General features: G+C 47.2%; 1 protein-coding gene across 1 annotated transcript in view; it reads right to left on the reverse strand.

Annotated features, from left to right (window-relative positions):
• LOC135918104 (cytochrome P450 3A11-like) overlaps nt 1–8,993 on the reverse strand; it is a 38,995-nt gene extending 30,002 nt beyond the window's left edge. Inside the window, exons 1-3 of the mRNA XM_065451767.1 lie at nt 8,650–8,993; nt 4,482–4,578; nt 3,651–3,703 (exon numbers count right to left, since the gene is read on the reverse strand). Coding sequence (XP_065307839.1) covers nt 3,651–3,703; nt 4,482–4,578; nt 8,650–8,702 — 203 coding nt within the window. The 5' untranslated portion in view covers nt 8,703–8,993. The remainder of the gene's footprint in view (nt 1–3,650; nt 3,704–4,481; nt 4,579–8,649) is intronic.
• Nucleotides 8,994–13,499: the final 4,506 nt, after the last annotated feature.

Raw genomic sequence — 13,499 nt, forward strand, 5'->3', positions numbered from 1 at the left:
CAACACAGACTCACCCTCTGGAATGATCCCTTCCAGACCACGAGAATTGGAAACAGCGTCTCCAGGGACACAAACCCCGATCTTACCTTTACTGCGGACGTCCCCTGGGCAGAGTGGAGTCGACTCCTGGAAACCTTAGGCAGCGATCACCATATCCTCCAATTAGATGTAGCACACACCCGTAAACAGACCAAGACCGGAATTGCACGGCTAACCGATTGGAAATCCTTCAGGGACAAGCTAGATTCCGGAGCAAGCATAAGTGACATTGACGAGTGGCTCAAAAATGTATTAGACGCAGCAGAACGTCACACCAAGATCATACGACTCGATGCCGATACACCCGCGGTCGACGCGCACCTCCTATATCTCTGGGAGGCAAGAAGTGGCCTCCTGAAGAGATGGAAGCGACAAAAGCTTAACAGAAAGCTAAAAACACGCATCGCTCTCCTTACCAAGCAAGCTCAAGACTATGCGGAACACCTCGTCAGGCAGAACTGGCACGCTTTCTGTGACAAGCTACAGGGGACTTTGAGCACGAAGAGGACCTGGCACCTCCTACGCGCACTCCTCGCCACTGAACCCACCAAAACGAAACAGAAGCAACATCTTCACAGTCTTATCCACAACCACGCCGGATCAGAAGAACACCTCCTGCGAGAACTACAAAAGAAACTATGCGGAGATGCACCCTCTACCGCGTCAACTGGCTGCAAAGAATACTCTGGAAAACCGAACCCAGAACTCGACCGACCCTTCACGGAGGCCGAAATCCACGTAGCCCTATCCAAGCTGACTAGAAATACCAGCCCAGGTAAAGACAGGATCGTTAACAAACACCTACGCAACCTACCGCAGCAGGCCACCGAGGCTCTCCTCTGTTACTACAATGAGTGCTGGGAGAAAGGAGAACTGCCTGCTGTGTGGAAACACTCGGACATCACCATGATCCCCAAGGCCAACAAACCTCTCAGCTTGGAGAACCTACGCCCGATCTCCCTCACCTCGTGCGCGGGAAAGCTTTTCGAACATATGGTGCACGACCGCATTACCCAGTACCTAGAAGACAACGACCACCTACCAGACACCATGTTCGGTTTCAGGCAGCACCTCTCAACGCAGGATGTACTCTTACAACTAAAAGAAGGCCTTCTAGATCACCTAAACAATCGAAGCAAATACTCCATAGTGGCAATAGACGTCAAGGGAACCTTTGATAACGTTAGCCACGACGCGATCCTCAACAATCTCGAAAGCACCGGCTGCAGCACTAGGACCTACGCATACGTCAGAAACTTTCTGATGGACCGCACGGCAACAGTCGGAATCTGCAACATCCGCAGTGAAAGCTTCCTACTTCCAAACAGAGGCACCCCGCAAGGGTCGGCCATTTCACCGCTACTCTTTAACGTAGCTATGATCAAGCTACCCCCACTACTCGAGACCATAGCAGATCTGCGTCACGCGATGTATGCTGATGACATCACGCTCTGGACCGGAGCTACGAACGTTGGAAGGCAAGAAAGTAGCTTACAAGAAGCTGTCGACACCATCGAAAGCTATCTCCGAAACTGCGGCCTCCGCTGCGCCCCGGAGAAGTCTGAACACCTCGTCCTGAAAGCAAGAACGAAAGGCCGACCACCCAACTACGAAGAGCCCGACCCCAGCATCACACTCAACGGGACAACAATCCCGAAAGTCGACAGCGTGCGAATACTTGGACTCCACATCCACAAAGACGGATCGGGAGCTGCCAGCCTACCGAGACTAGAACGCACCCTTTCGCAACTAACGCACCTCATCAAACGGATCTCAAGCCAAAGAAGCGGGCTCAAGGAGCAAGACACTCTAAGAACAGTACAAGCGCTCCTCACCAGCCGCATCACATACGGCACGCCGTACCTGGCTTTAAAGAATGCTGAAATAGAAAAACTGAACATCATGATAAGGAAGGCAATCAAAGCCGCCCTGGGACTCCCCGCCATGGCCTCTACATCACGTCTCCTTAAGATGGGCGTCCACAACACGTGGCAAGAGCTCGCCGAAGCGCACAAGAACAGCCAGCTGGAACGACTCAAGCTCACGCCCACAGGGAGATCAGTACTCCGAAACCTAAACTACAGCGAGACGTATGTCGCAGACATGGACAAGAAAGAGCGAATACCACCGGACGTTCGAGAGTGCATTTCCATCGCACGTGTCCCGCGTAACATGCATCCCATATATCACAAGAGTAGAAGACAGGCTAGAGCCAACGCCATCAAAAGAAGTTTCAAGCATGACCCGAATGCCCGCTACACCGATGCGGCCAAGTATCCGCATCGAAACGCGTACGCTCTGAGCGTCGTCGACTCCCAAGGCTCCGAGCTTGCATCGGCAACCATCAAGGCACGCAACCCGGAAACGGCTGAAGAAGCGGCAATCGCTCTCGCCACCACCACATGCACAGACGCAGCAATTATATTCACCGACTCTCAGGCCGCCTGCAGAAACTTCTTGAGGGGCCGCATCTCGGCCGATGCACTCAAGATACTAAAAAGACGAAGCACTCCGCTCCCGTACAGCTGCGTAACGTGGGTACCCGGACACGAGGGACTAGAGGGGAACGAAGCGGCCCACGCCGCTGCCCGCGAGCACGTCAGCCGGGCTCCCCACTCCCCACGCGCTCTCGGACCCGTGACAGAAGAGGCGGAGGCCGTACCCACCAACTATTCGGCCATATTGCAGCATTACAGGCTCGAGCGTCGAGTGTACCCTCCACCGCACCCTAAACTCGACAGAGAAGAAAGCCTAATCCTTAGACGCCTGCAAAGTAACACATACACGCACGGAACGATGATGCATCGCCTCTACCCGACACTCCACGGCTACCTCTGCCCACTGTGCAACGTACCCGACACTCTGGCACACTTGCTCCTGGAATGCCCGTGGCAGGAAGGCAGCGAAATGCAACCAGAAACGCAGGCAAACGACCTGTTCGAAACGTGGGAGGCCAAGCTAACCCTCGGAGACCTGGAAGACCAACGACAACTCGTCGCCAGGGCTAAGAGGGCAGTCGAAGCCAGAGGGTTCCTGGACTAAGGAGCCCTCCCACCTTAGGGTGATACCCGGCCTCGCTCGGGACACTGTTTCGTCTAATAAACGTTTCTCTCTCTCTCTCTCTCTAGCGCGCCCATGCATGTGCGGTTTCGTTAAAGACAGAAGTTTGTTGGCTCTGGCCTAACTTATATTTACTCTTAAAAAAGGAATACAATCTCACCTTTATTACGGATAGAACTCACGTATATGATGTCGTAGCGGTGACTAATGAAGGTACATTGGAATGGCAAGGTCATCCGTTGCTTAAGGCACATAACTACTGCTTCATTTAGTAATAAAAAAACGTAGACTTGGTAGTGCTTAAAGCTCAGATTATGTGATAAGATCGGTATATTTGGACGTATATGACAACATTGATTGACAAAAGACAGAGATAATTGAAAGTGCGTGGGAGCGCCATTTTTCATGCAGTCTTCATTGATGTTATAAAGTGAAAACACTCGTTTGTACCTGTATACGCGTGAGCACTTCAAAACCGAACGTTTCGTTGGATTACTGGGTGTTCTTAGAAGGCCAATTTACACCAGAAAATGACAGAAATCAGTACTTACCCATAAAGTCGACCATATCGCTTGTAGCTGCTAATTATCACACTGTTCAGGGGCTGTAAACAACAATAATACAGTTAGAAAATCCAACTATTCCTATAGCATGACACCGCGCGACTGGTAGCATACCGGGTGTCCCAGCTAACGTTAGCCAAGCTGTTTAACCACCCCCCTCCCCCCCCCCACCAAAAAAAAAAAAAGATTAAGAAAACTCGGTGTGCGATAAAATTATAACACCCACAGTTTTGGGTTGTCACACTTCTGACGACCGAACATTGTGGGTCGTAGAATTATATCTTGCACCGAGTTTCTTTTTTTTTTCGTTGCATAGCTTGGCTAATGTTAGCTGGTATACCCTATACAAGTAACACATTGTTGTAACATTACTGCAAAACTCAATGGCGACACCCAACGAGAGCTATTTCATTTTGCTTTTTTGCGTGCTAGAACGATTGCCAGCTTCGACACACATATCACAATAATATTAAATAAGTGTGTTTCTTTTTTTTTTCTTTTCTTGTACCTGCAACTTCCGTATCGCTCTTGTCTAGAATCTAGGCTTTCAGAGAGCATTCAGATAGCCTTTTTCCTCATCATCTTATCGTAAAACGAACCTTCCGTTCAACGTAGACATGTTCATTAGAGCACGTGCAGTAGCCTTCAACTCAAACAGCTGCTGCGTGGCTTCGAAGGCTGGCGTTCGAACGAAATTGATCAGAATAAGAAGCATAATTAGGGATAAGAAGAAAGCATCCACATTTTCAGTGCACTGCACGACTAAACATGTTTTTTTTTTCCAGATATTTCGTACGCATCATGACGCTATCGATCTACCTTAGTGTAGAGGTCGATGCAAAACCGCAGATATTGCCAGAAAGTAAGGTGTGCAACGCCTTTGTCGTTCCAGAAGGTGTACTTCCTTCGGACCCACCTGAAAATAAAGGTAAACATGTAATGCTATGTATACATTTTTGTGAACAGTAGAACGAAATATTTTGTGACTCAGCTATGTATGCCTTAATGCATAGTAACTATTTGATTGCCCAGGATCAAATAGAATCGCAACTTGTACGCTTGAATGAATGAAATCATCACGAAGTTGATGCATCTCGGTGTAAACACGAAATTATTCAAAATATATGTGGCGGCATAAAAGGTAGTTTTCTTCATTTGCTTAGCCATGTTTGTGTTTTCTGTCCCGCTTTGGGCGGCTACTTTTGACGACCAGCTAACTTATAACGACAGATAAAATAGCCTGGAAATGAAACAAGAATTCGTGATCGCCAGTTAGCCATATAGAGTATGTGAAGGAGTACGTCTAATATTTAGGTCACTTACTTTTTGGGGACCCTGATCACAAGAAGGAAGTTTACATGACAATAAAGTGGGTTGAAGAGCATACGGTAGGCATTGCCAACTCCTGACTAGGACCTTACTTCTTTCACCGAAAATAAAAGTGTGCAATCATTGCATTCTACCGGTGCTAACATATGGGGCCAAAACTTAGAGGTTAACAAAAAAGCTCGGGAAAAATGTAAGGAGAAAGCAAAGGCCAATGAAATGAAAAATTTAGGCGAATCGTTTTTAAAGAGGCAGTGCAAGAGCGGTATGGATCAGAAAGCAAATGTAGATAACCGATATTCTAGTTGACATTAAGATAAACAAAAAATTGGGATGACGCTTGAGCTTGGCGTTTGAGAGGGGAATGCGATAGCATTTAAAATCCCTGTCTGCTTCTCACACTTCCCGGCAGCTGCAGCTTGTGTAACCGTAATGCTTACCGGGATACGCTGGCGCCTAACGCTTAGCGCGAAGGCGAGCTTTCTGGTAGAAACTGCACACGATGGATGGACGGATATTATGAGCGTCCCCTTTGGAACGGAGCGGTAGGATGCGCCACCAAGCTCATGTTATCTTATTACTTAAGGCCCTACCTATGTTAATACCCTTTCCTAATACGTGTGTATATGTGTATATGTGTTCAAAACAAATAATAATAATAATAATAATAATACCTATGTTAAAAAAAAACGAACGATAAATTCCCACAACGAAAGTTTCTGAACCCCTATTGTGAACTTTGTTTTTGTGCGCCTCCGTTGTTTGTCGTTTCCCTACTTTTCTTCCACCAATGTTCCAATCACCTCTTACTAGTCCAATGCCTTTAAAGAGGCCAGTGATTCCTAAATCGACCATTGGGCAGATATCTTCACATCCTAATAAAACATGCTATATCGCTTCCCTAGCCTTACCGCAGCAAGCACCGTTGCGGTGGAGGCCAGCGCTAGGAAACAGGCGTGCGAGGTGTTGCAAGGAAACGGGCGTGCCACTCCATGGCATCCGAGATTTGCGCGCGCGCGAGCGCAGACTGGATCACGCAAATCTTGGAGGCTATGGTCGCCCCATGAATAGTAGAAATGCCGGAAGGGGGGTTTGTGTTTGAATTTTCTCGTAACCGAATTATGTCCTCTCGTATGCTCAAATTACAATCCGGTACGCTACCCTGTCTGTTAGATTGTGCTTAGATTATACTTTACAATTTTTCTGACGCATGTTACTTTCAGGAATCCAATTAGTTAAGTAATGCCTCTGCGCCACTCGGATGGCCTTCGGCGTTGTGGTTTGGAATAATTGTTCACTAAGCGACGTCCGACGTCGACATCGGATATTTTGCGACACGGGCCTCTTAACCGAGTCTCGTTAAAGATGGAGCTGGGCAGGGCACGACACTCATCTGAGTTACAGGATGGATGTCAAGGGAACGGAAGCGCGAACGGGTGAGAATTAGGACGGTGCAACGAAATTAAGAAATTTGCAACGCAAGTTGGAATCAGCTAGAGTAAGACAGGGATAATTGGAGATCGCGGCGAGAGGCCTTCGCCCTGCAGTGGACACAAAATAATAATAATAAGATGATGATGAGAAAGTTTGCTGGTGCGTCTTGTCTTTCTTCTGCTTAACGCAGACTTATGTAGAAATCGCAGAACATTTTATTTTCACTATCCTTCGTGAATAGGTGCCGTAGAATGCAATTCTAAGAAATGGCGCCAGGCACGGCGAGGCTCGCTCTTTTCTAGAAATTTGCTAGGTCTAACTTCTAAACATACGGCGAGCCATGCGTATATCTTTGGTCCCAGGACCCATCTCGGGTCGGATTCTCAAAACAGTGCCATCGTAAGTGCACTTTGCAATTACCTGGCCGCCTTCGCTCTAATATGCCGTGCATCAGGATTGGCGGAAATTTGAGCGTAAATGTTTTTTTATGTGTGTGTGTGTGAATACGGGCTCAGCTTTGAAGGTCCTTAGCCCTTGACCATCGCTTTAAATGCGTACAGTGTTTCCGAAGAAAAAAATACATAAACCGCGCTTTTCTGGGATTTTTTGACTAGCCTTTCTTTTTTTCCTAAATCACCTGTGAAAAAGCAGGTCCCGTTTCGCCTTTCCTCGTCCACTGCTCAAAAGACGCGGGTTAGCGGGTCATGGATTGCATTGCAGAATTGCAGCAAAATTAGGGCCAGCCAGCGCGATGGTTTACGCACACTTCTCTACACCGTTTACGACGCCGCCCAATGTTTCAGCGTTTCATGTGTGGTATTACGCACACCACTCGTATGTTTTTATTCTAACGACAGGCGGATTCAGTTTTCCGCAAATATCGCGAGTGGTCTCGTGGCCTTCATTCCCCTGCTGTCAGGTGTGAGGCACGGAGCTGCGTCTCCTTCAGCCGCTATGCGATCAACCAGGGCGTGACGTAGGCGTATGTATGCGACCACTGGCCTCTTAACGCCCCCATTCCGCAACATAAGAGGAGCCGTACGACGGAAATAGCGCGAAATTTCAACGCTCCGTTTCTGCCTCCGACGATAGCCGCGTTGAGTCATTCCCAAACCGCGCGACCTTGCGCGCCCCCGCCTGACATATGTAGCTGTTACCTCGCTTCGGTTTGCAGGAAAGGGAGATGCTGGTTCCAGAAAATAAAAAAAAAGCAGACAAGATCTGCATGCGGCGTCGTTTCTAGCACGCGGGCGTGGCGTTCTCACGAGACGACGCCGTAACGTGGGCGGGTCGCGTGCTGGGAGCAAACACCAAAATTGACAGCTGCTGTTTGCTTCCCTGCATAGCGTCACCTTATCCATCGACGTGTGTTGTAAAGTCACTATTTTTACGATACTCGTGAACGCGTTGAGCAGTGCGTGCTTCGTACAAAAAGAACGTGGCCAGTATTTGAAAAAAAAGAAGTTGTTATGCTAGAATTGTTCCCAAGCGAGAATTCCACGTCGATGTTTCCTTAGCGTCGACGCTTAAACCTGATGCGTCACCTCAACAATTAGCGTTCAGCCCACGCGCCTCCCCTCTCCCTACATACATCCTTTCTCTCTCACGCCTACGTTGACTCTCTATACACCGCATTGGACACTCTGTTGACCCTAGCATAAACGCCTGTAATCGTGTATTGCAAAGCGGCGTGCCAAAAGTGCACATCGGCAAGAAAATATGCTAGCGAAGGAGAGCTAAGGTCATTAAATAAAGGGCAAATATTTTTACCGGCATATGTATGAAGGCTTGCATGATTCATCAGTCGTAAGGCCTGCACGTTGGCAGTGCTGCCATCGCTAGAGCCCGGAAATATGGCATAAATTTAACGAGCTGGGAGGTCGCCGATCACGCCAAAGTTCCGCATACTCATCTCACGACAATTAAAAGCTTAGAAATGAACAATAAACAAAGAAAGAGAAGAGGCTTTTAGAGAAATGGAGTTGTAAATTAACTACTACAAATCTTTGTAGCGTCACTAAAGCCACTGCGCCCTCTGCTAATCGCGACTTCGTTATAAAACAAAAACAACTGACATGAGATGAAAATATTGGAGGAATGGCATCTGTTATTGGCATACTGATACAAAGAACTGACCAAAAACCTGAGCTTGATGCCGTGTATACGGTAAGGATTGGTGAAGGAAAATAAGCAGAAATGCTGAATATGAAAAGCAGAATACACTCACCAAAACAGAAGGGATGCCAAGAATACAAGAAGGGTGACGAATGCGTGCAGCATCGTAACTCCGTGGTGAAGCCGCGTTCCTCGGGAATAAGAAACAGACAGCACTGTATTGCCCCTACAATAAAAGTTCGTGGCAGGCCGAAGAAGATGAGCACACTTCGTCGTCACCCAGGTTACAAACTCCCTCACTCGCGGAAAAGTATCGTGAACGCTGAGACTACGCCGCAACTAAAGTGTTGGGAGTGTCTCAGCCGGGATTTTCGGTCTGCTACGGAGCACCACTAAAGGCGGCGTTGGAGTGTGTTGCGTCTCGAAGCCAGCTGCAGCATCCGGGGGAGGGGGCCTCTCAAACTCCGCACCCCGTACGGCGGCAGACGAAGCCACGTGATTGCGAAACGCAGCCTTGGAGGAGAGTGGAGAGGGTGTGTACGTGAGAGGCGACCGGTCGGCACGGACTGCTGAATGCGCAAAGCCGCGGCTGAGAGAGAGGAAAAGCAGATGCTGAGAAAAAAAAAAGAAAAAAAAGAACGAGCGGAGCCACTTTTGGGTGTGCATCTGTCGCGTTCTCGAAGCGAATTCTTGCTCCTTAGAGCTTTGAAATATTGGCATGACCTTGGCACTACTTATTTTATTTTATTCGCTTTCTCGATCTTGGTTTCGATCGACAACACAGCCCCGATAAATATTCTACAGTTCAGAAGACACAAGTTGCTGAACACTGAATGTTGAGATGGAGGTTCTGAACTGGTAAGGAATAGAAGCTCCTACCAGCCGCGTCCGGACAACAGTATTTGTCACGAACGTTACCGAAATCATTCAAGAAGTAACACTGAAACGAGGAAGATTTTGCTTACTTGAAGAGGTTATCTTATAGTTACGTGTTTGGCCTGCTAATGCAAATATAGTACATGTTGGAGATTAAAATGCGAAGGCTGCGATGGTTTGGACACGTAAGGAGGAATGGCTAAGGCTAATTTGCAAGAGGGTAATGACTATTGATTGATTATGATGGCTGAAATCAGCCTGTGGTAACGTGGGAAAAGTTTGCCTGCGCAGAGGACATGTTGCAGTGGAAAAACTCTGTATGGCACCATTGTTCTATTGATGTTTCGAACGGCAACCTGACGGCTAGCTTCTACCATCTGCTCTGTGCGTTTAGCTATCATTTGTATTTATCGAACGATCGCGATTTCAGCGCATTTGTTTGTTTTCGGGTGCGATTCACTTGTGGAAAAAGCCTGATAGCAGAGAAGCTGAGATAAGTTACTGTGGCGTTCATTACCTCGGACATCTCTGCGTAGCCTAACCGGAGCTTGCTCTTCAGGAATCGTATCCTGTAGCTACTTAGCTAGTGCGATGACGAACTATTTGATTCATACAGGTGGCCTCTCAGCAAACCCAGCTTATTCATGTCTATGTCTGTAAATCTATATGAAATACAGTCATCAGGAGAAATGAACAAGATCTACATAAAAGAAGACCAGTGTCAAAAGAGCTTGACGATCCATGGGAGCCTTTGGTACAAATAAAAAACTGCGCTCCCATGCGCTCCATAAAGAACTCCGTGCGTACAGAAATCACGTCATTGCCACAATTATTGCGTACAAAGCTCACGCGATGCTAAGAGTTCCAGAAGAATGACGAACGCTTGTATTCACTATAGCATGACGTGTACGACTCGGAGCGAGTATTATATCCAAGAGACGCTACTAGTCGACTTCGTCGAGCATACTTGAACAAAAAATCGGTAGGGATGGGGCTGCAGCCTTCTTTGCAAGGCAGTGTAGGGCAAACCGGAACACAAGAACGGGAAAATACACATCAAGGACGCCGACTCAGCCATATTTCACTTCTGTCCTCCCAACCTAATCGTGGAACTCTAGACGTTTTGGCTAAGAACCACCTAAGTGCACGCGCAGCCTTAGCAAGACAGTAGCTGTGAATGATCTCTCAGTGAACGAAACCAACATAGGGCACGGTGGTCAGCAACGACACGGAAAGGCCGGCCGTACCGGTAGGGATGCAATTTTGCGACCACCCTGATGAGATAAAGGCACTCCCACTATGCAATAGACTTGTTGCATACCGATTTTGACAACAGATGACTAGCGTATACGCATTAACAGGGTCCATGCCGCGTTCCTGTTGGGCCAGGGCTGCGCCGATACTAGGGACAATGGCGTCCGTAAACACTTCTGTATAGGAGCAAAGGGGTCGAAACGGGCGTGGCTTGGTGGAGTAGTTAGATTGGCGATTAGCTCGGAGAATACGTCGGCTTGTACAGGACTCCAACAAGTCAAGGAATCCTCATTGAGAAACTCAGTAGGAAGGCGTGCTAGGGCCACAATGCCTTTCACGAAATGGCATGAATGGTAAGCTAACAGCCCCCGAAACTATGGGCATCGTCCGCTGAACGGGGAACAGGGAATTTCGTGACGGCGCAAATTTTCTCTGGGTCTGGTCAGAGTCTGGAAGCGTCAACAAGAGGGCCAATCGCTGTAATTTGACGATGAGCGACGTCGAGAAATTTAGCATAAGCCCTGCTCTCCAGAACCTAGCCAGAATGGTCGATAGAACCTCAAGGCGCGTCACGAAAGTGGTTTAGAATAATATCACGTCGCCCAAGTAACATAGGCACGTGAACCATCCGTATCTTTGAACCAGTCGAATCCTGAATCCTCGTTGGCTTTCGCAGACAGTGAGCTGTGTGTTTCAGGTGACGATAGCACCCTACGCAATGACCAGGTAGTTGCCGAGTCGAGTAAATAGCGTCGCGACTTCGCGGCCACTTCATCACGCGACACTTTTCGTATTTCGCGCGCTGCGAGTAAAGAGTGTGGAGGAAGTAATTACGCAGGAAATTGCGAATCAATGCGTTCCTGTAAAACGCAATACCAACCTTACCCCTGGATGTCTCGCAAAGAACTCAAAAGTAAAAAAGTTAATTAATTTTTATTACTAAGCTAACTCATACGCAAAATTTATTCTGGTGACGGAAGAGCACTAACGAGTGAGCACCGTAGCTAGGTGCTATAATTGTACCTTGCATCCGTTTCTCCCCAGTTTCTTTGGAAGGTTGGCTAATGCTAGATGTGGACACACTGTATATAACCCAACTTTGTCGCTAGGCTGAACATTCTGGCTGAAATCGGCAATCGCATTATATTGTGTCACTCATGCGTCGACAGGAAAATGAAAACGCCGACACACTCGGCCCAAAGGCACATTGACATGCCTCTCCGTTCACGGAATATGTGACGGCAGGTAATACGTGCACAAAATGGTACCTCCAGCACCGAGAATAGTAAGCGCATGAATTGCCTGAGATTGTGAATGTACGAGTATACTTTCGTGTAGTTATATAAGGAGGTCATTGTCATTGGGTTGCTGCATTGGCCTATAAGACCGTTTCTTCCGCCCAGCTACAAAGCTCATATGTCCAAAAGTGTTTTTCTCTCTTCTATATGCGAAGTCATCAATCTTTAGTATTTCTGTAGTTTTAGAAATCGCCTTTGGCAGGTACCATAATTCTTGGCTTTGAGCTCGATTATTCATAGGTGGACAATACTAGCGCGAGAAATCGAAACATATACTCAAGTTTTTTAGAGGTATTCATTAACTAACTGCCTAATTAATTAACTTGCAGCACATATTAAAATCCATCAATTGTAGCGGGTGCGTTTGCAAGACTCATCCACTTGAAATAGATCTCCAGGAGGAGAGCTGTTTCGAAATATTATTTCCCAAGTTGTGGGACAGAAGACGCAGGTGTTCCAGTCACTTTTGCGCTTAAATCCATAAAATAGCGTTTTGTTTAAAATGCAAGAGGAGCAACTGTGCATTTTACGGCGAGTTTGGCGACGCATATCCCCAAACTGGTGTCATCCTGGAAGTTCGTTCCAAGTCGATACGCCTTGCAGACTCATCGGCTACTGTTCGTAAATTACAGCATTACATGTCATTGCATTATAGCATAGCATTGCATACATAACATTACATAGCTCACTGCACTGAGTTTTACAGATTTCACCGATTTCAGCAATTGTGCACATTCATGGAAGGCTAAAAAAACGAGAAAAGAAAACAACTAACAACGCAAACTTGAAAATCAGCAACATAGAATTCGTGAGGACCACGAAACGAAAGGCACGCATGTCATGAAGAAGAAATGTAGACACTTAACTTATTCTTAAAATGCTTGAGATCGTCGGCGAGTGCCACATCTGCTGGCAAGTGGTTCCACTCGGATGACGTAGTTGGAATGAAAGAAGTTAAGCGAGCGGTAGTGTAACAAAGTGGAACGCCCACTTTGCGTGGGTGGTCAATGCACGATGAAACATAGGCGGGTGAAAGGAGCAAAGCGTTTTTCAAAACAGGATTCAGATTGTAGATCTTAAAAAAAAGACAAGAGTCGTGAAATTTTCCTGCGCAATGAAAGTAATGGTAGTGACAAAGTGTTTTTCATTAGTGTTACACTTTATGTGCGGTCATAGTTGTGGAGGATAAAACGAGCGGCACGGTTCTGAACAGCTTCCAACACAGATATAAGTGACTTAGCTTGAGGGTCCCATATCGACGCGGCGTATTCAAGCTTTGAACGAACCAGTGTTTTATAAAGTAGGAGTTTGACGGAAATGGGCGCATTAGAAAAGTTTCTTTTTATGTAACCGAGCATGCGGTTTGCGTTTCCAGTAATGTAGGTGATATGCTGATTCCAGGATAAATTTGATGTCAGATGTACACCGAGGTATTTATACGAGGTAACCGGGGCTAACGAAGCATTGTTGATGCTGTAAGAGGCTGGTGGCGACACGCCTTGACGTGAAAAGCGCATGGATTTGCACTTTGATG

The sequence above is a fragment of the Dermacentor albipictus genome, chromosome 2 (genome assembly GCF_038994185.2).
Source record: "Dermacentor albipictus isolate Rhodes 1998 colony chromosome 2, USDA_Dalb.pri_finalv2, whole genome shotgun sequence".
In the NCBI taxonomy this organism is placed as follows: domain Eukaryota; kingdom Metazoa; phylum Arthropoda; class Arachnida; order Ixodida; family Ixodidae; genus Dermacentor; species Dermacentor albipictus.